Source organism: Salvia hispanica, chromosome 1 (genome assembly GCF_029641045.1).
Source record: "Salvia hispanica isolate PSC_SH4W2 chromosome 1, Shi_PSC_v1, whole genome shotgun sequence".
Lineage (NCBI taxonomy): Eukaryota > Viridiplantae > Streptophyta > Magnoliopsida > Lamiales > Lamiaceae > Salvia > Salvia hispanica.
Window position 1 is genome coordinate 1,975,783 of NC_142692.1, and position 21,234 is coordinate 1,997,016.

At 35.2% G+C, this 21,234-nt stretch overlaps 4 protein-coding genes across 4 annotated transcripts; all 4 read left to right on the forward strand.

Annotated features, from left to right (window-relative positions):
• Positions 1–1,525: 1,525 nt before the first annotated feature.
• Positions 1,526–7,610, forward strand: LOC125185152 (glutathione reductase, cytosolic-like). Its single transcript, XM_048081642.2, has 17 exons — positions 1,526–1,690; positions 2,134–2,283; positions 2,742–2,806; positions 3,556–3,625; positions 3,877–3,948; positions 4,133–4,336; positions 4,506–4,579; positions 4,663–4,746; positions 5,302–5,389; positions 5,601–5,682; positions 5,995–6,068; positions 6,301–6,408; positions 6,538–6,602; positions 6,774–6,887; positions 6,986–7,085; positions 7,174–7,227; positions 7,307–7,610. The coding sequence occupies exons 2-17, from the start codon at positions 2,143–2,145 to the stop codon at positions 7,403–7,405; spliced, it is 1,494 nt and encodes a 497-aa protein (XP_047937599.1). The 5' UTR covers positions 1,526–1,690; positions 2,134–2,142; the 3' UTR covers positions 7,406–7,610.
• Positions 7,611–8,794: 1,184 nt separating this feature from the next.
• Positions 8,795–10,841, forward strand: LOC125223968 (uncharacterized). The gene has a single exon (XM_089062520.1). The coding sequence runs from the start codon at positions 8,823–8,825 to the stop codon at positions 10,647–10,649; it is 1,827 nt and encodes a 608-aa protein (XP_088918646.1). The 5' UTR covers positions 8,795–8,822; the 3' UTR covers positions 10,650–10,841.
• Positions 10,842–12,672: 1,831 nt separating this feature from the next.
• On the forward strand, positions 12,673–15,145 carry LOC125185285 (pelargonidin 3-O-(6-caffeoylglucoside) 5-O-(6-O-malonylglucoside) 4'''-malonyltransferase-like). The gene is made up of 2 exons (XM_048081800.2): positions 12,673–13,246; positions 14,327–15,145. Exons 1-2 carry the CDS (start codon positions 12,694–12,696, stop codon positions 15,064–15,066), a joined length of 1,293 nt encoding a protein of 430 aa, XP_047937757.1. The 5' UTR covers positions 12,673–12,693; the 3' UTR covers positions 15,067–15,145.
• Positions 15,146–18,391: 3,246 nt separating this feature from the next.
• Positions 18,392–20,888, forward strand: LOC125218095 (pelargonidin 3-O-(6-caffeoylglucoside) 5-O-(6-O-malonylglucoside) 4'''-malonyltransferase-like). The gene is made up of 2 exons (XM_048119691.2): positions 18,392–18,961; positions 20,090–20,888. Exons 1-2 carry the CDS (start codon positions 18,415–18,417, stop codon positions 20,794–20,796), a joined length of 1,254 nt encoding a protein of 417 aa, XP_047975648.1. The 5' UTR covers positions 18,392–18,414; the 3' UTR covers positions 20,797–20,888.
• Positions 20,889–21,234: the final 346 nt, after the last annotated feature.

Sequence of the window (21,234 nt, forward strand, 5' to 3'; positions counted from 1 at the left end):
GGCAATCAAATGGTGAATTAGCTAGTTAGTAAAAAGTTAAAGAGGGTGTATAAGTAATTGAGTTTAAACTTAAAACATGAGAAATACTATAAGAGGGCGGAAATATCTGATAAAGAAAACAAGTCTTAAAAAAAAAGGTAAAGCTAGGCGGCCATAATAGTAAATATATCAATTATGGATAATATTCATTTTATTATCTCAGCTCAAATATTTTTACATTATTAACCTTTCTTTTTCAAAGCAAACGCTTTATTGTTTCGGAAATATCTGATAAAGAAAACAAGTCTATAAAAAAAAGGGTAAAGCTATGCTGCTATAATGTGGCTGGCAAAAAAAAGGCATTTTAGTAAATATATCTAGATACTATTCATTTAATTATCTCATTTAATGCTCAAATATTTTTACATTACTTACCCTTTCTTTTTTCAAAGCAAACGCTTTTTTTTCGCATTATAATTTCAGTAACAATTTATATAATTAAAAGTGTGAGAATATAGATAAGAATGAAATATAATACTATTATCTTATTTTTTAAATAAACTGATTAAACATTCACTTTTCCGTACTTAATAAATACTACTCCCTCCGTCCCAGAAAGATTGTCCTAGTTTATTTTTTGCACTCATTTTGCAAAAATAATAATAAATAGTTAAAGTAGAGAGAAAGTAAAGTAAAAGAGAGAATAATGTAGAGAATAGTCTTACCTACATTATTCTCTCTCTTATTTTACTCTCTTTCAACTTTACCTATTTATTATTATTTTTATATAACGAGTGTAAAAAATGAACTGGGACAATCTTTCTGGGACGGAGGGAGTACTACTTTAGTTGAGATTGATCAAATTTCCGAGTCATCCATTGGATTCATATTTATTCCCTTATACAATTAATCGATTGAATTGAACATCAAATACTCTTTAATTAATCAAATGAACCTACATTTGATAATTAGGAATTCGATTCAATTAATCACGAGCAAATGCAAAATGAATAATAACGTAATAGAAATTTTGATAATTAAAAATATTTGCAAATGCAAAATGAATAATAACGTAATAGAAATTTTGATAATTAAAAATATTTAGTTTCTAAACTCTTTTGATTTGGAGTAAGTAGTAGGAGTATATATCTGATCGGGCAATAGTATCAATATCACGATTGCTTCTTTTTTTTGGGAAAATAGGAAAAAATTGATACTCATAGTCTAGGGATGTTAATCGGGTCAGTCCATCGGATTTCGGGCCAATCCTATTCGGGTTGCGGATCAATTGGGTGCGGGCTAATCGGATTGTGATTTTTTCGGGTTATAAAAGTTCAACCATAATCCTAAAAACTCGGGTTTAAGACTAGCCCAGCGGATTAATCGGGTTGCTACCGATAAAATTAACATGCGATCAATCCAATAAATAATGGAACTAAGGAAAATCCAAATTGCATCAGTTTTAGACTCATGGAGTATATATTTTGCAATTAGTACTATTAAATAAAAACAAAATTAGAAATAATTGTACTACTCTCTTAATAACTTATTACCCAAATTAATGGCTACCAATTCTCTATGTTAAGTCCTCTCCTTCCTAAAAAACACACACTATCTTCTGGAGATTCTCTTCCCTTGATTTCTTGCTACATCTCCAACGATAAACGAAATCTTAGAGAGAGAGAGAGAGAGTGAGAGAGAGTTGAGGCAGGTAAATCCCATTCAATTTCTTGCTTTTTTTTCATGTTGGTTTTAGTATACACTTTATCACATTCCTCGCTCTTAATTTTAGGTAAATGTGGGTTCTTTTTTCCCCCAATTAGACGAAGGAAAATCGTAGATAATTCCCGTGAGCTTGAAAAATATGTTTTTTTTAAAAAATTTCCCAGTTTCTTGGGGAATATAGGTTGTGGGGTGTTTGACTAGGTTAAAGCCACAATCTTTTGGCATATAACTGAGCATGAAGAGGATCTCTATTGACTGTGATCTGGGTTTGGTTATAATTTTTTATTGCACTTGATTTTCTCTGTTGTGAAAAAAGATGCTGTCATATCTGATTATTGAGTTTGTGTACTTGGCTGCTATACTTTTATCTCAGTACCAACATCAGGGATTTCTTATTTTTGTTGTTTGTGGTCCTTTTTGGGTGTACAGTATATTACAATGGCAAGGAAGATGCTTGTTGATGGGGAGTTGGAAAAAACCAATGACGCCGAGAGTCACTATGACTTCGATTTGTTTGTCATCGGGGCAGGCAGTGGTGGGGTTCGTGCATCGCGTTTTTCAGCCCAGAATGGAGCCAAGGTACAATTTCTGGAAGATGATTTGCTGAGCTAACTTGAAAAAAATGTGTGTTGTTTGGTTGTGAAGTTTCGTTTCTCTTTCGTAGTATCTGTTTGTCTTGATAAATTCATGATTATTGTACCCGAATACCTGAGTGTCTAACACTGATAATTTCTTATGTTATTAGTACTAGGAAGTAGTATTTGCGGTTCCTTATGAATTCGTTGCATAATGTTTGAGAATGGATGTCTGGCAGTGCTAGTAGCAATCTCGAACTTGGTCTTTCTAATTGAACGCTGAGACTTAGATAGGACATTCACCCCCTAGTTCATGATATACTTGTCAAATTTCATTTTCCTGTTTTGAACGATGTTGAGTTCACCTGGCTATAATGAAGCTCCTTTTTTCGTAATTAGTTGTATTCCTCAGATTATGGTAGGTTACTTTAATGATTTAACCGGATTTCATTTTGTTAACAGGTAGCTATCTGTGAGCTTCCGTTTCATCCTATCAGCTCTGAAGTTATTGGAGGAGTTGGTGGAACGTAAGTATATAAATTATTGGACACCTTTGCTTCATAGTTATGCTTCTCCTCTTTCAGTCATGTGACTTGTTTTCTGGATTTTTGTGACATCTGATGGATTTTTTACTAGTTTGTGCTACACATCCTTCATTATCTCTAGTCACCTTTTGTTTTTCCTCCCGGAGAACAACATATTATTGGTTAGACTTAATGAATTGATGTATTACGACTCTTACCTTACTGTGAACATGGTATCTGGTGGTTGGCTGGGATTCATGGCACTGGCTATGAGCCTATGACTCATGTTCTTTTAAAACCTCCTCATTTATATAAATTCCCAAGGAGTGAAACTTCATTTGAATGATAATCTATTTCAGCAAAATGATTGCTGTTAGCAGACTCTAAAACGGATGCAATTTGAATTTTTCCTTCATTCCAGCAGTGTAACTTTTCGTTGTATATCTTTTGAACTCGCGACAGATCTAGTTTTTTGTTACTACTTGAATTATGAGGTCACTATCCATTATCCAGTGTTCTTGTCGTCATGAGGAACCTGGATTAGATTGGCTTCTGCATATTACTTTCTGAATTTTTAGTTTTCCACTATTCACTTCGTAATTAGTACTGTAATAGCCAATACATTTTTTAATGAAGTAAACTTAAGCAGTAAATAATTGTTTCCTGTTAGTTTACTCTGTACTTTATAATGGTATGTTTGGAATAATGGGCTTGGAGTAAAGCTTAATAACCAACACTTTTATGTACGACAGGTGTGTGATTCGTGGTTGTGTTCCTAAAAAGATATTGGTGTATGGTGCTTCTTTTGGGCCTGAACTGGAGGTGAGATTTTCATTTAATGATATGATGAGATAATCAAAAGCTATACTGTGTTTCTGCAAATATTTGTTGGGCTGTTGCTTTTATTCTGTCTGTTAGCTTGGCTAGTTTTTCATGATCAGTAATTTAGCTGGTAGTCAATGCATACATTTGTGGTCTTCAATAGTTTTTCATATCACTCTGATTGTTTGGAAGTAGTATTGAAATGGATATCTTTGCTTCTTTTCTACCAAGTATTGCTTTGGATTTTGCAGGATGCTCGGAATTATGGATGGGATGTGAATGAGAAAATTGATTTCAACTGGAAAAAACTTTTACAAAAGAAGGTAAGTGAAGTATATGAAATATTTTCTTATAAGATATACTTCATAGTTCAATTAAGTGTTGCTAGGACTCGTACTATGAATTAAATAATTACTGGAGAAGAGCCTATGGTTAAAACATTTGCTAAGATTGTTTGTGGCTAAGATTAGGATTCTTATAGTTAGCTTTCATTTTATTCTCTTTCAGACTGATGAAATAAATAGACTAAATGGGATCTACAAGCGGTTACTTTCCGGTGCTGGAGTTAAGCTATTTGAAGGAGAGGGAAGAGTTATTGGCCCCAATGAGGTTGAAGTTATTCAATTGGACGGCACAAAAATCAGTTATTCAGCAAAACATATTCTGATTGCAACTGGAAGCCGGGCTCAGCGTCTACCTATACCAGGCCAGGTATGAGTTGCTGTGTTCAATATGATCTAATTATAATTATCTTTTGACTTTATTTGGGTGTATAGAATTGATCCTAATGTCTGCTGTATTTGGATTTCTCTCCATGTCAAAATCTTTCTCTTTCACTGTACCTAACTAATGTTTATCTCTGGTTCTGCTTTCCTTTTAGGAATTAGGCATCACATCAGATGAGGCATTGAGCTTGGAAGAGCTACCTAAGCATGCTGTCATACTTGGTGGAGGGTATTATTCTACCTCACTGTGCCTTTTAATCCATCTATATAGGATGCTTAGATATTTACGTCAATGCTCATTCTTTAATGTAGGTATATTGCAGTTGAGTTTGCCTCAATATGGCGAGGAATGGGCGCGAAAGTGGATTTGTTTTATAGAAAAGATCTTCCTTTAAGGTCATAAGATTTCTGTGACTTCCATCGTCTACCTTGGTTTTCAGCCGCCTGCTGTTGCTATCAAGCTTTCGTATTATTCACATGCTTATTTTGCTTCATCTGCATTTTGTCTCGTAAGCTAAGCTAACTGCTTTGCTTGCTGGTGTGGTATTTATATCTATATTGTCTCATCCCACGGTGTATGACGTTTTAGGTAGCACATTTTATACCACGTTCTTCATAGTTTCCAAGTGGACCTAGGACTCAATGGATGTGCCATGTCAATAAAGTGAAGTAACAAGGATAGCATATAGGATTCAAAGGATTAGAACCTTTTTCAGATGGATAGCACAAACTTTGATTGAAAAAATTGTGATGTAGTAATGCACAGGTGGTGTTGTATTTGTAATGTTTTAATTCATGCTAAATGCTAAAATTGCAACTCGAGGTAAACATTGTGTTGCTTTAACTAATCTACCCCTTTATAGACTTAGCTTTGCCTTCCCTTTTAGCCTGTTCCTGTTATGTTGTTGATTAAACTGGACCTCTAATTTTTCACATAAAATCTTACAACAGAGGGTTTGACGATGAGATGAGAGAAGTGGTTGCGAAAAATCTGGAAGGCAGGGGTATTAAGCTTCATCCCGGTACAAACTTAAAGGAGGTGCTTGCTGCTTTCTCTATCTTTTTTATTCTTTACTTTGTTTCCTGCTTGAAAACACAATAATTTACTGAACGGAGAAACAAGGCTGATAACAGAAACAAAGTTCTGCTGCGTTGTGTGTCAGTGCGCTAGATCTTTGGATCTTGTATTCTTTTAGGAATATCGTGTATCCATTTATGCAAATGTTAATTGTATTTACTTTATGATGCAGCTGTCTAAAACAGAAGGCGGTGTAAAAGTTCTCACTGACCATGGTGAAGAAATTGTTGCTGATGTTGTGCTGTTTGCCACTGGTAATTCTAGAGTCACTGCCATGAATACATTTAAGTTTTGTCTTGCAGGAAATGCTGTCTTTTCATATTCGGTTTATTAGGTTGATTGTAATTCGGTCATGACTCATAATTATTCAAATGCTGGCCTTGTGTTTATATTTAGCGCTGTAGTTCATCAGTACACGGTTCTCTGGAGCATGTTTCATATGCCAAAGTCGTAAAACCTGTACCTCATCTTGCAATGTTTAGATGTAATCCGATTATTCATTTCTAATGGCCAACCTGTTTTCTCCTCTAGTCAGAAACTGTAAATGATCGTCTCCTTGGTTACAGGTAGGACTCCCAACTCAAAAAGGCTGAATCTGGAAGCCGTAGGTGTTGAGGTCGATAAGGCTGGAGCTATAAAGGTGAGTTCTTATTTATGCAATTTTTTAGAATTTTGTCCCAAATTACTCCTTTTTCCTAGAATTCTTAGATCTGAGTGAAGAATCGGATGAACTTGGATAATTCCCTTTTAAGCATTCAATATTACTGACATGATTGATTGTCAAAATTTCACATCTTGCATTCTATGAAGTTCGCCTTCGAAGTCTGGTTTTTTCTCGGTGATCATAACTTATTTTATCTCTGGAATGTCAGGTTAATCAGTACTCTCAAACCAACGTGCCTAGCATATGGGCAATAGGTGATGTTACAAACCGAATGAATCTTACCCCGGTAGCTCTAATGGAAGGCACCTGCTTTGCAGTACGTTACCCTGAAATTCTCGCTCTTCATGTTTGTTTCAGTAATCATATCCGACTATGTATTTGGACATACTTCGATTCTCTCACGCTTCGATATTGTTTATTAAAACCTCTTTTATGTTGTCTGCAGAACACTGTATTTGGAGGAAAGCCAATGGCACCCGATTACAGTAACATTGCTTGTGCCGTGTTTTGGTATTACCACCCTTTTCCTTAGCAATCCTTATAATGTTTCAGCAATTTGTATAATCGTAGTTTCTTTTGCCAATATGAGCTTAATTTTTTTAGTGAATTCAGCAATTTCTTTAGACTAGTATACTTTTTCCAGAGCCTTAATTGAAACATGTATGATGTTTTACTCGGCAGCATTCCACCGCTCTCTGTTGTTGGTCTCAGCGAGCAAGAGGCTGTAGAGAAAGCAAAGGGCGACATTTTGATTTTCACATCTACGTTCAATCCCATGAAGAACACCATTTCCGGGTATGCTTTAATAGCTTAATATTCCGGTTCAATGCTCACAATATTCATGCATGATGGTTCATTTAATGTTTCGTCTCTGTTACATGATGATGATATAGGCGTCAAGAGAAAACTATGATGAAGCTTGTTGTTGACGCTGAGACGGATAAAGTACTCGGAGCATCCATGTGTGGGCCAGACGCAGCTGAGATCATGCAGGTCCGTATCAATTCTTCCCCGTTTTAGTTTGTTGTCTTGTCTATGTTCATACAAAGTAAAAAATTGAAATCTGTATCATCTGTGACAGGGCATTGCCATTGCTCTAAAATGTGGAGCTACCAAAGCACAATTTGATAGCACTGTGAGTTTCACAAACTCTGTTTTGTCTTCTCCCCTCTCTCCCTCTCATCAATTTTCATGTACTTGATGCTGTATGTTAGGTTGGGATTCACCCTTCTGCTGCTGAGGAATTTGTGACAATGCGGTCAGTGACGAGGCGAGTCTCGGCTGGCACTGCCAAGCCTAGGACCAATCTGTGAGACATGGATCATAGGATTGAATGATTGATCATAGTTTATCTATTTAGACACAATATTTGGTCATACAGCTGCAAATGTTGAATAAAGCTAGTTTGATAGCTAGTTAGTTGATAGAGTAAATTTCCCCTTTTTTAGGTTTTGTCATTATTTGTTTGCTATACTACTTTTATTGGGTATTCGAGCATCTCCAATCATTTGCACTAAACCTAAATTCATTTCAGTGTAAATGTCACATCAAATATGATTTTATTCCAATCATTTACACTAAACTCAAACTCAAAAGAATATTCTCTATATTATGCCTTTTTTATTCACAAAATTTGAAAAACTTTTAAGTTTTGGTTTAGTGTAAACCTAAAGATGGGTATTTTTTTTCTCAAAAATAAAAAATGAGATTGGTTTTTGAGTATTATTGAAGCTAAATACAAATCCTAATTTAGGTTTTGGTGTATCATTGGAGATGGCCTTACTGCGTTCAAAATTTTACAGAGTTTGGGCTTCGTTTTTGCCCTTTATTTATTTTTCATTTTAAAAGCGTCACCTACCTATAAATATTTTTAGTTGTTTTGATATAAAATATTTTTATTTAGTATTTTCTTAATTAAAGTTAAAATTGTTTTTTATGATTATGGTAATATTGTTTTAATTTTTTGTTTTAGTTATGCAATCTTAGTATTTTAATTCTGTAATTTTCAATTTTAAACATACAAATTATACAATCTTAATATTTTAACTATCAATTTTTTGTTTTATTGAAATCTGTATTATTTAGTATTAATTAATTTAATTACGATTGTATTTAATAGCTCATGTTAAATAAACGCTTGTGCAAAAGCTTTAACTGCATAATCTTTGTCGCAATTCTTCGAGAGTTGTGTTCCATCTATTCATAATTAATTGTTTTATTATTTCATTAAGATTGTTTATAAAAATTAATCACATTCTATTTTAAATAGCTTTTTAAATTAGGTAAGTTCTCATCTTTCCTAATCACTAATACTTATATTCTAAATACTCCCTCCGTCCGCGAATAAGAGTCTCGGTTCACTTTTGCCATAAATGGTAATAGGGTCTCACCTTCCTCTAACTCATTCCACTCACATTTCATTTAAAATTAATATATACAAGTGGGACCCCTATTCCACTAACTTTTTTCTACCCACTTTTCTTAGCATTTCTTAAAACCCGTGTCGCCCATGAATGAGACTCCAAATGGCGGACGGAGGGAGTATCACTTTTTTTCCCTTTTTTAGTTTTTCAATTTTTATATAAAAATTCAATTGCATAGAGAAAGTATAGTTTTTATCTTCTGACTAATTATAATTTAATTATAATTATTAATTGATTATTGATTTATTAATTCGCTTTAAACTGTTTCTCCTTTCTTCAAAGTTCAAACTCAATCACACCGAAGAAGATGAGCAGAAGAAGGGTTTCTGTTTCTGCATTCGATCTGATTCACAGAAGCGTTGCTGTTTCAGCTTCATGGTCGCATAAATTGGGTAATCATCTCACTCCTCTCTTCAATTTTTTCTCTTCCCATTTCCACAGTGATAGCCCCTTTCCACCTAAGCAGCAGCCCAGAATAGATCCTAGCTGTGTTAAACAATTAGGCGATGCAATTCACTTGCTCCACAAAATGCTGAGAATGCAGCCACAACCTTCAGCTTCAGACTTCACGAAATTGTTAAATACTGTTGCTAAGATGAGACAATACTCCGTTGCCCTCAACATGTTCGATGAAATGCGTCAAAGAGGCGCCCCTTTGAGTAATTACACGATTAATGCCGTGATCAATTGCTATTGCCTTATCAAACGAGTAGACTTCGGTATTGCTACATTAGGCATCTTCTTCAAGAGCGGCTACGAGCCAAACGTCGCGACGTTCAGCATTCTCATCAAATGGATGTTTTTAGATGATAGGGCCGTCGACGCCATGGAATTGTTCGAAAAGGTTTTGGGTTTGGAACTATGCGAGCCCGACGATGTCATGATTTTGACCGCGATAGATGGGCTTCGCAAAGCTGGCCAGATCGTTGCAGCTTATGATTTAGTTCGTAGATTGGAAAGAAGCGGGTGGAGACCGAGCGTTAAAGCTTATAGCGCGTTGCTTGATGGATTGTGCAAGGTTGGAATGGTGGATGATGCTTTCCGCCTACTATCCGGGATGGTTGACGAGGGTGTTCCACCGGATGTTTACACGTATAATTCGATGATTCAGGGCTTGTGCGATGTTGGGAGACTGAAGGATGTTAAAGACCTGTTGAGAAAAATGGCTAGTTCTTATATACCTTTCAATGTCGTTACTTTCAGTATATTCATTGATGCACTTTGCAAGGAAGGAAATGTGAGAGAGGCCGAGGATGTTTTGCGACTTATGAAGCAGCGAAACGTTTGTCCTGATGTTGTCACTTATAGTGCACTGATGGATGGGTATTGTTTGCGAGGAGAAATCAATAAAGCGAAACGAGTGCTTGATTCCTTCGCGGAGTTGGGGCTTAAGCCTAATATTAACATCTATGGCAGCTTAATGAATGGATACTGCAAGAAGGGACGAGTTGACGAAGCTTGGCTTCTTTTTTGCCAAGTTCCCCATAAAGGTTTGGTGCATAATACATGCACTTATACTACCATGATACATGGATTATTTAGTAAGAATAGATTTGCAGACGGGTGGAAGCTTTTCAAGGATATGGAAGCTCGACGAATAAACCCCGACTCTTATACTTATAGTACATTGTTGGATGGGCTGTGCAAGAATGGGGAGGCTGAAAAAGCTCTGTCGTTTCTGCGTTTGCTTGAACGAAAAGGAGTCAATCCTAATATAGTCATGTACAATACTCTCATCAACGGATTGTGCAAAAATGGAAAACTCAGTGTTGCTAGAGATCTTTTCGACCAACTTGCTTCTCGAGGTTTGGTGCCTCATGTTAGAACATATACAGTGATCATTGGTGCACTTTTCCGAGAAGGGTACGTGGATGAGGCAAAATGTTTACTTAATGAGATGGAGAAATGCGGATGTGCACCTAATAGCGTGACATACAACGTCATTGTGCAGAGTTTGCTAGTTAAAAATGAACTACGTGAGGCTATACCATTCTTGGAAGAAATGCCCCGAAGGGGATTCTCAGCAGATCAAGTTACCTTTTCCATGCTAATTGATCGACTGCAGGGACGGACTAAAGACGATTTTCTTATCAAATTGATGAAGAAAGTTTTGCCCAAGGAAATTGTGTCATAGGGTGGAAATGATAGTCTATTGATCAAGGACAAGGACATATGGATGAAGGATGATCTTTTTATCAAATTGATGAAGGATGTTTTGCCCAAGAAATTTCATCGTAGTGCATCTTGCTGTCTATTATCCCATAAAATTTTAAATCCCACAATTTTATTATTATTATTATTATTATTATTATTATTAACTTTGACTCATTCATAAAATATTTAGTTGACAATGTTAGCTTTGAATCGTTCATAAAATATTTAGTTAACTTTGAATCATTCGTAAAATATTTAGTTATCTTTGACAAAAATTCTCAATATTCAAGGGATGGACATAGTACAAACAACGATATATATAGATATTTTGATAACTATGACAAAAATTCTCAATATTCAAGGGATAGACGTAGTGTAAAACAAAGATATAGATAATATCCTAACTCTTTGACTCATTCATAAAATGTTTAGTTAACTTTGTTTTAATACTTCAATGCAGTCTTATTAAACCTAGTCAATTCCAATTTAGTAGGGGCGTGATTTTAAAAGAGCTGTATATGGAATTTGAGTTTTGGGGAGATGACTTTTAAGTACTCCCTCCGTCCCAAGGAAGATGACCTCTTTCTTGGGTGGCACAAGATTTTATGCATTTTTATTTTGTGTATAAAGTAGAGAGAGGAAAGTAGGAGAGAGGAAATAAAGTAGAGATAAATGTGTTTTCAATTTTAGTAATGGGTTATCTTGATTGAGACAAACCAAAAAGGAAAGTGAGTCATCTTTAGTGAGACGGAGGGAGTATAAATTAGGAACTATGAAATTTAAAATTTTTGATGGGGTTTTTAATTTGGTCAACTCGCTCAGCGTCAATCGACAAGGACAAGGTGACAAGTAATCTGATGTCATATCTCATATACTGAATAACTAAGGATTTGTTTGGTTTGTAGGTTAGTGTTTCTTAAGAAAATATGGTGAGTATGAAATGATAAACTTTATCTTAGGTTACACTAAAGGAAAATTCTCGGGCCAACTAGAAATCATGTGTGTCGGACCAAACATATGATTACTACAAATAGGGATGTCAATCGGGTTAACCCGTTTGGATACGGGCTATTTGGGTTATGGATTTTTGGGGTTATAAATTTTCAATCATAATTCTAACCATTCGAACCTAAAAACTTTTGAAAATAATCTCTTGTATCAAAATTTTCCTCTATAAAATAATTTTAAAATTTAAATTCTTTTTAGAATCGTATAAAATCTTCAAAGTTTCATTTTTTTTAATAATAGTTGGAGAGAAGCATTTCATCTCGATCAACTATAACATAAACAAAGATAAATCAAAACTAAATCAATCAATTTGAATTAAAACTTGTGTTCATGTTATAATTTTTTATGAAAACTAAAAATCATATCTTACATAAATCATTATTAAAATGATAAATATATTGAGATTTTGATGGGTTAGTTTTTAATTTTGTCTTGGTTGACTTTGGTGGTGGTAAAAGACCGTAGTGGCAGATGATGGGATGGGACGATGGAATAATGAGTCGAGGTGGAACTTGAAAGTTGATAGTGTGAAATCTAGTGGAAAAGTGTAGAATGAATATTGAAGTAGACTTAATAATTGTGCCACATATTCAGAAATACAAAAAACCCTAAAACTTAATACTCCCTCCGTGCCATTAGAAATGAAACATTTGCTTTTTGCCACTAGATATTATGTAGTACTCCATCCGTCCCACTTTAGCAGTCCCAGTTACTTTTGAGCATTAGTTTTGTAAAAATTACAATCTAACCCACTAATTTTATCGGACTATTCAAGTCAATCTAGCTACAGATGAGGATCGGAGACTTAAAAATGACATTCTAATATTTACACCAAATATGGTGTCACAAAATTGAATCAGCATGAGTTTTGTTTATGCCAAAAGTCAAAATGTGAAGGCGAAAATGCCGTCGAGAGTCATTTTCTTAACAACTCCAATGTTATAAATACCATACATTAATCAATAACAAATATATACTTAGCATACATAAAGAAGTAGAATAGTGTGTATCCAAACATGAAGATCAACATAGTAAGAAGAAATTTCATAAAACCAAGCACTCCAACTCCCCAAAACCTCAAAAACTACAAACTCTCATTCATAGACGAGCTCAGCCCGCCGTCAAACTTCGGCGTCGTCCTCTTCTACCAATCCAAGCCGACGACAAAACCAGCCAACGTGCTCCTCGAAGAGTCCTTGTCGGGGATCCTACCGCGGTTCTATCCTCTCGCGGGAAGATACATCGACGAGGACTTCAGCGTTGACTGCGTTGACCAGGGCGCCGAGTTTGTCGAAGCGGTAGCTGAGGGCGACGATGTGGAGGTGGACGATCTTCTTCCGCGACGAGGGGACCAGTTCACGGGCCCCACCGATCCGCTGCTGTCGGTTCAGGTCACTGAGTTAGTGAAATGTGGGACCTTGGCTGTTGGTGTTAGTGTTTCGCATAAGGTTTTCGATGCTTCTTCGATTGGGACGTTTATTGCGGCTTGGTCGAATGCTAGCAAGAATTTTGGGGGAGAAGAAGGGATCGGTGTTGTTCCCAACTTTGATCCTCATTTGTTGTTTCCTGGTAAGGAATTTTGTTCTTGTTTTAGCTAGGGTTAGGGTTCATGAAAAGTAATGTGTTGGAAGCAATTATGTGTTTATCTTTTTAATTACACTTTTGATCTTCTATCATAAAAATTTAATGATTCGGACATGTCCCTAGCTAATCATAAATTTTCTTGACTTTTAGTTTTTTTATTTGAATTTATTTAAAAATTACTCCCAGTCTCTTTTCCATAAATTTTCTTGACTTTTACTTTTTTTATTTGAATTTATTTAAAAATTACTCCCGGCCTCTTTTCCATTTTTGGTTGTCCAACAAAATTAGTCACCTTCTAATTTTGGTAAGTTTTTTCTACTAACAACACTTTAATCACTTTTTCTTGTTATCTATCTTATACTTTATAAATTTTTTATTAAAACTCGTGTCGTTCACAAAGTACTATGATTGACTGGACATATTGAAAAATAATGTGAATTGTTTTACAAATTACTCTATTTGTCAACGATTTAATAAAGATCTGTTTTGACTTGGTGTACTAGATTTAAAAAATTGTTTAATTTCATGCAAGAAAATACATATTAGTTGTGACAACCTAGTATTAATTTTATAATGATACATGCGTGACTGTAATAATTTAATAGAGTACATGGTTCACTTATTACAAAAATGTTTTGGAATCGCGGATGTCACAAAATGATAAAATAAGCCATTAATTTGTGTACAAACTATTTTTTTCTTTAATTTCAATGTTTGTGAGTCCTATATTTCAAATAATTTTGGCTTAATTTTTGTAATTAAGGTTAATAATTAGTAAAACTTATATAGGGGAGTGTTAGGGTGCCATCACCTCTCAAAATAACGCCACATCTAGCCAATCATTTGTACACGTGAACGAATAATAAGCTGCCACGTGGCAAAAAAAATCCAAAAAAAGACGGCCAGCAATATGGCATACACTATACAACAATTTTTCTTGGCCAGCAATCTATAGATTGCTGTGTAGCGTTTATAATATTGCTGTATATGTGGTGTCACGGTGTCACTTTAAGAGGTGCTGTCATTTTAACACAGACCAACTTATATATATTTACATTTATCCAGGTAAGAAACGAAGTTACTTTGGTGAAATGATGCCATCAGAAACCAATGGTGAAATGAAGCCATCGGAAACCAATCATCAAACCACCACCATCGTTTCAAAGCTTTTCTCATTCAAGAAGGAATCAATCACAAATCTGAGATCAAAACTAAACCCAAAACAAGCCTTCAACAACACCATCTTCTCGAAGGTTCGCCTCGTCTCCGCTGTCATAGCCAAAGCCATGATCCGCATCGACGGGCGGCCTTCCCTCATCCTTCAGGCCGTCAACGTGCGGCCGCGAACCGCCCCTCCTCTCCCCGTCCACTCATGCGGAAACCTCGCTTTGCATTCCGTCGCAAAGTGTCCGCACGGTGCGGACGGTTTGGGACTTGAGGAAATTGCGTGTGTGATGAGCGAAGCCATCGAGAAGACCGTCTCCGACTGCGTTAAATTGGAGTCGCGTGGATACGAGGAGGTGGTTATCGGGGCGGAGGCGGGTCTGATCGAGGGGATGATGAGCTCGGGGATGAGTTATTTGAGTTTTAGTGATTGGAGTAGGTTCGGGTTGTACGATGCGGACTTCGGGTGGGGGAAGCCGTCGTCGGTGGGGATAGCGCGGGTGCCGTATGAGAGGGCGACGGTGCTCGTGAATGATGGAGATGGGGGTGGGATTGAGGCGTGGGTTCATTTGAGCTTAGATGATATGGTTTGCTTTGAGGAAGATGATGAAATTAAATTGTATGCTAGTGGAAAAATGTAAGAGTGGTATATGGAATAGTATGTGTTATTGGTTTTTTTTTTTAATAAAATAATTGGTGGAAGTGTTTTAATTTGGTTAGAAAAAATAACTAAATAAATCTTTTTACATCTTCACAAGTATAATCGGTAAAATAAGTTGAGATGTATGGTATACATAAATAAATGTTTGCCATCATAAAATTTACAGATAATAAATTGTACTATATGAGAAATTATCCGAAAAATTAAAATTGCACACAAAATATATATGGCATGCCCACATCTATATTAAAAATTAGTGAAAATAAAATTATAAAAATGAAAAAAAAACTAGTATTTGCTTGATTCCACATATTATATCAAAATTGTATGTCCAATATATTTTTAACGAACCGAAATGAAATTAAAATACACCTGAATAACATGAAAATATACCAATGACGAACCCAGAAAATTGTAATCATGGGGTCGGATAAAGAATTAGTATGAGTAATATATATAATATTTAAATTATTATTATTTAATAAAATATATTTAAATTATTATTATAAAAAATATGCATTACAATTTAAAATTTACTTTTGTTTTAGTATTATTTAGGGTAGTAGTTGATTTCTATGAGAGTATTCATATCTTAAATATTTAATATTTCAATTTATTTTTAATTTGTGATGCTGTGTACTTATTTTATTGTTTTAGTGTTCTAATCATGCTTTTGTTTATGTTATTTTACAAATATTATTATTGATTTTAACTACAACTAAAAATTAAATTAATCTATTTACCATACTAATTAATACTAGTTTTTTAAAATAATTTACACGGAATCTACTAAAGCTAAATCAATTGCATATAAATTAAACTAGTTATTATACTTAAATATATTAATTAGTTAGTGTATAACATAAATTAAATAAAATAATAAATTGTAGTATTGAAATTCCATGGTTACTAACGCAAAACAACAGCTTCTCTCTTCTCCCACATTTCTCTTTTCTCTACGTCTGCAAATCTTTCCCATCAAGCTCAGTTCTTGAATTTAACTTTCTCCTCAAGTTAGATTCTTTTTCTTTATTTTTACAACAATATTTTCTCTTATTTCTCTCCTTTCCTTTCTATTTTTCTCTAAATTTTTAGTTACTGTCTTCCACATTTCTCTGAAATAGAAATGAAGCTGCCTTTCGTGGGGTCGGGGGGCGGAGTTGCCCTCAGTTGGCCGCCGATTATTGAGCTTCAAGCCAGCACTCATGGACCTGCGGTAGGGTCGGATGACCCTGCGCGACCCTGCCTAGGTCCGTCATTGATATATACTGAAATTTGGTTCGTTACTTTGTAGATCTATATTTATTTGGCATTATTATGCCAAATTCTTTTCACTTATAACAATTTAATTATTAATAATATAGTAATTCATAAACAGTGGAGGAGTATTCCATAGAGATGGAGAAATTGTGCACCTGATAGCGTTACGTACAACATTATCACCGAAGTTTGCTAGAGAAACATGAGCTTTATGAGGCTCTATACGCATCTTGCAATAAATGCGCCAAAAGGTATTGAATAAAAGCGAGAATAATATAGATAAGAGTTTCATGTGCATTATTTTCGCTTTTATTTTGTTATTTATTCACTCTAATTATTTATTATTTCCTCCGTTTTTGATTAATTATCACTCTTTGACCGGGCACGGGTATTAAGAAATGTAAAGAAAAGTTGGTTAAAAAAGTTAGTGAAATGTGAAACCCACTTTTTTATATTGGTTTTATAATAAAATGTGAGTGAAGTGAGTTAGTGGAATGTGGAACCTATTTATCATTTATGGTAAAATGAAGTGTTACAATTATTGAGGGACGGACCGAAATGAAAAATAGGGACAATTAATAGGGGATGGAGGGAGTACCATTTTTTCAAAACGAGTGCAAAAGAGAAGTGACTTAACTTTCTTGGAACAGGGAATACTGGAGTCCCATTTTATGGCAGCACGAGTTTTAAGAAATGTTAAGAAAAGTGAGTGGAAAAAAATTAGTGGAATAAGGATCCTACTTATATATGTTAGTTTTAAATAAATGTGAGTGGAATGAGTTAGTGGAATATGGGACCCTATAATCATTTATGGTAAAAGTGAACCGAGATTCTTATTCGCATGCGGATTATAATGGAAAAACATTAGCGGACGGAGGCAGTAATATTTAAGGCCCAAATTGGAATTTATTCGCACGTTTCGTCATTAGAATGTATTTAACTCTAGAAAAGTGATTATATATTCAATAATCTGCCACATTAAATTAATCAAACCCTGCTTTCATCATTATGAAACCCTATGGCAAGGCTGGCCACACATCGTATTGGGAAAAGCAATCACTTTACTCTCTATCGCTTCGAGACTAGATCTACTCATCATTGCACATAAATTAGTTCATTCAGCTACTAAAGAATCGTATTGGGAAAAGCAATCACTTTTCTCTCTAGCATTTGAGTTTGCCAATTCATCGTCTCATTATTTACTTATAAATTTAGTACTGTATTTATTTTTTTCTAATACAGTTTCATATTTATATAAATTATAATAATAATTATAATGTTTAAATAATTAATTAAAATAATTCACTTTTTCCATTTTGGCCTATCCCTAATATTAGTATGTATTCATTTTTTTGGTAAATTTTCATTTCTAATGACATACTAAGTCATATTCTCTTAAAACAAATACTCCCTCCATCCATAAAATATTGTCCAAGTTTGACTCAGCACGATTTTAAGAAATATGAACAAAATTAGTTGGAAAAGTTAGTGGAATGTGGTTCCTAGTACATCTTTATAGTATTAATTAGTTTTATAATAGAATGTGAGGTGTAGATAGTTGATCGAAAGTATGATCCATTTACCAAAAATAGAAAAAAGAAAAAAGAAAAAAACAAAGTTAGACAACTTTTCACGGACGGAGCAAAATAGTAAAACTGTACAATATTTCACGGACGAAGGGAGTACTTTAATTTTACTTTCTATCTTTTTCATACTTACAGAGTTTGCATTAAAACTTGTAGTACATGTCATTCGCAAATTCTCAATATATAAGGGATGGATGGAGCTGTATAACGAGGATATAGATATTTAATTTATAAAAAAAAAAGAACATATCCTAACTCTTTCGTTAAGCATGAGTTTCATTCATAAATATTTAGTTAACTTTGTTTTAACACTTAAATGGAGTGTTATTAAAGTTAGTGTAGATATTAGTTATATTAGTAAGTATAGTAGCTAGAGAGTCATTTCTTTAACAACTCCAATGCTATAAATACCATACATGAATCAATAAAAAAGATGTCATAACAACTTGAAGAATTAGCAAAAAAAATTTGTGTGTCCTAACATGAAGAAGATCAACATAGTAAGAAGAAAGTTGATAAAACCAAGCACTCCAACTCCCCAAAACCTCAAAAACTACAAACTCTCATTCAAAGACGAGCTCAGCCCTCCATCAAACGTCGGCGTCGTCCTCTTCTACCGGTCGAATCCGAAACAAGCCAACGTGCTCGAAGAATCCTTGTCGGGAATCTTGCCGCGATTCTACCCTCTCGCGGGAAGATACATCAAGGAGGACTTCAGCGTTGACTGCGTTGACCAGGGCGCCGAGTTTGTGGAAGCGGTAGCTGATGCGGACGATGTGGAGGCAGACGATCTTCTTCCGCGACAAGGGGACCGGTTCGCGGGCCCCACCGATGCGCTGCTGTCGGTTCAGATCACTGAGTTGGTGAAATGCGGGGGCTTGGCTGTGGGCGTTAGTGTTTCCCATAGGATTTTCGACGCTTCTTCGATTGGGACGTTTATTGCGGCTTGGTCGAATGCTAGCAAGATTCTAAGGGGAGAAGAGGGGATCATTGTTGTTCCCACCTTTGATCCTCATTTGTTGTTTCCTGGTAAGAAATTTCGTTCAAGTTTTAGGGTCATGAAAAGTAACTAATGTGTTGGAGAGATACGCTTTTGATCTTCTATCACTAACTAAAAATTTGATGGTTTGGACATATTGGCACTAGTGTCACATTTTTTTAAAAAATTGTGATTGATTAGGCACGTCGAATGACAATGTGTCTGGATCACCAATTTTTTACAAATTACTATACATTTTTGTCCACGATTTAAGGATTTGTTTTGATTCGGTGTAGTTAAAGAAATTGTTTAATTTTGTGAAAGAAAACAATTTGGAAATAATTAGTGGGATATGAACTCTTCTTTTATATACTCCATCCGTCCAACAAAAGATGTCATACTTTCCTTTTTAGTTTGTCCCACAAAAGATGTCACATTTCCCTTTTTGGAAAAAGTTCTCTCTCACATGAATATAAAAATTATATTTTCTCTCTCCATTTAACACACAAAATAAAACCTCATAAAATCTCGTGCCCTCCCACAAGTGTGACATCTTTTATGGGACGGAAGAAGTATTAGTTTTATAATCAAATGTGAGTTTGCTGATTTAATAGAGTATATGGTTCACTTATTAAAAAAATGGATCTTCAAAACATGGATGTCACGAAATGATAATAAGTCATTATTTTTTGGACAACACGCTTTACTTTACTCTCGGTCACATTATTGTTTTTTATTTCATTTCAATATGTTATACTCCCCACGTCCGTGAAATGTTGTCCAGTTTTGTCATTTCAGTCCGTCCATGAAATATTGTCCATTTTGTTTTTTCCTATTTTTGGTAAATGAACTCCACTTTCCATTAACTTATTATAAAACTAATATATTTATAAATATTGGATACACATTCTACTAACTTTTTCTATTCAATTTTTTTATATATTTCTTAAACCCCGTGGCAAGTCAAACTTAGACAACATTAATTTCACAGGCGGATGGAGTATACTTTAAGAGAGTTAAATACTCCTTTTAATTAATGTGTTTGTGAGCCCTTCTGTATTCTAATAGTACCTTTTTCAACGTACATTTTACAATTATTAACAAGATCTCATTACTCATTAGGGCTTAATTTTTGCAATAAAGGAAAATAATAAGGATTTATATTTCTATATTTCCAGGTAAGAAACGAAGTTACTTTTCTGAAACGAAGCCATCAGAAACCACCACCACCATCGTTTCAAAGCGTTTCTCATTCAAAAAGGAATCAATAAAAAACCTGAGATCAAAACTGAACCCAAAAGAAACCTTCTCGAAGGTTCGTCTCGTCTCCGCCGTCATCGCCAAGGCCTTAATCCGCATCGACGCAACGAAACACAGCCGCCCGAGGCCTTCCCTCATCATTCAGGCCGTAGACATGCGGCCGAGAACCGCCCCTCCTCTCCCCAAACACTCATGCGGAAACCTCGCTTTGCACGCCGTGGCAAAGTGTCCGCACGGTGCGGCCGGTTTGGGACTCGAAGAAATCGCATGCGTGATGAGCGACGCCATCGAAAAGACTGCTTCCGACTGCGATAAATTGGCGTCTCGTGGATACGAGGAGGTGGTTATCGAGGCGGAGGCGGGTCTGATCGAAGGGCTGAAGAGCTCGGAGGTGAATGATTTGTGGTTTAGTGATTGGAGTAGGTTCGGGTTGTACGATGCGGATTTCGGGTGGGGGAAGCCGGTGTCGGTGGGGATGGCGCGGGTGCCGTATGAGAGGGTGACGGTGCTCGTGAATGATAGAGATGGTGGTGGGATTGAGGCGTGGGTTCATTTGAGTTTAGATGATATGGTTTGCTTCGAGGAAGATGATGAAATTAAATTTTATAGTACTCCTAATATATAATATCTCATCTGTCCCAATTAAGTTGAGTCATAATCCTACTTGAAATGTCTCAACTAAGTTGAGTTATTTTCCTTTTTAACAAAAAAAACAAAACATCCATTGACTCTTATTTTATTCTATTATCTACTTTACAATATCTTTATCTTTCTTACTTTATTCTTCTCTCCTACTTTTCAATCCAATTTATTAATCTTCGTGCCCAAAATTTTGTCTCAACTTAATTGTGACAGAAGGAGTACGACGTTTGGATTTTAGTAGAATAGTTGGTGGAAGTGTTTTAGTTTGCTAGTTTATATGTAATGTTAGCCAGTACTCTCTCTGTCCCTCTGTAGCTGAGTCGTATTCTTTTTAGGTTGTCTTACTGTAGTTGAGTCATTTCCTATTTTGGTTAAAAGCACCAACTTTTCTTCTCTTTTACTTTACTTCTGTTGCTTTATT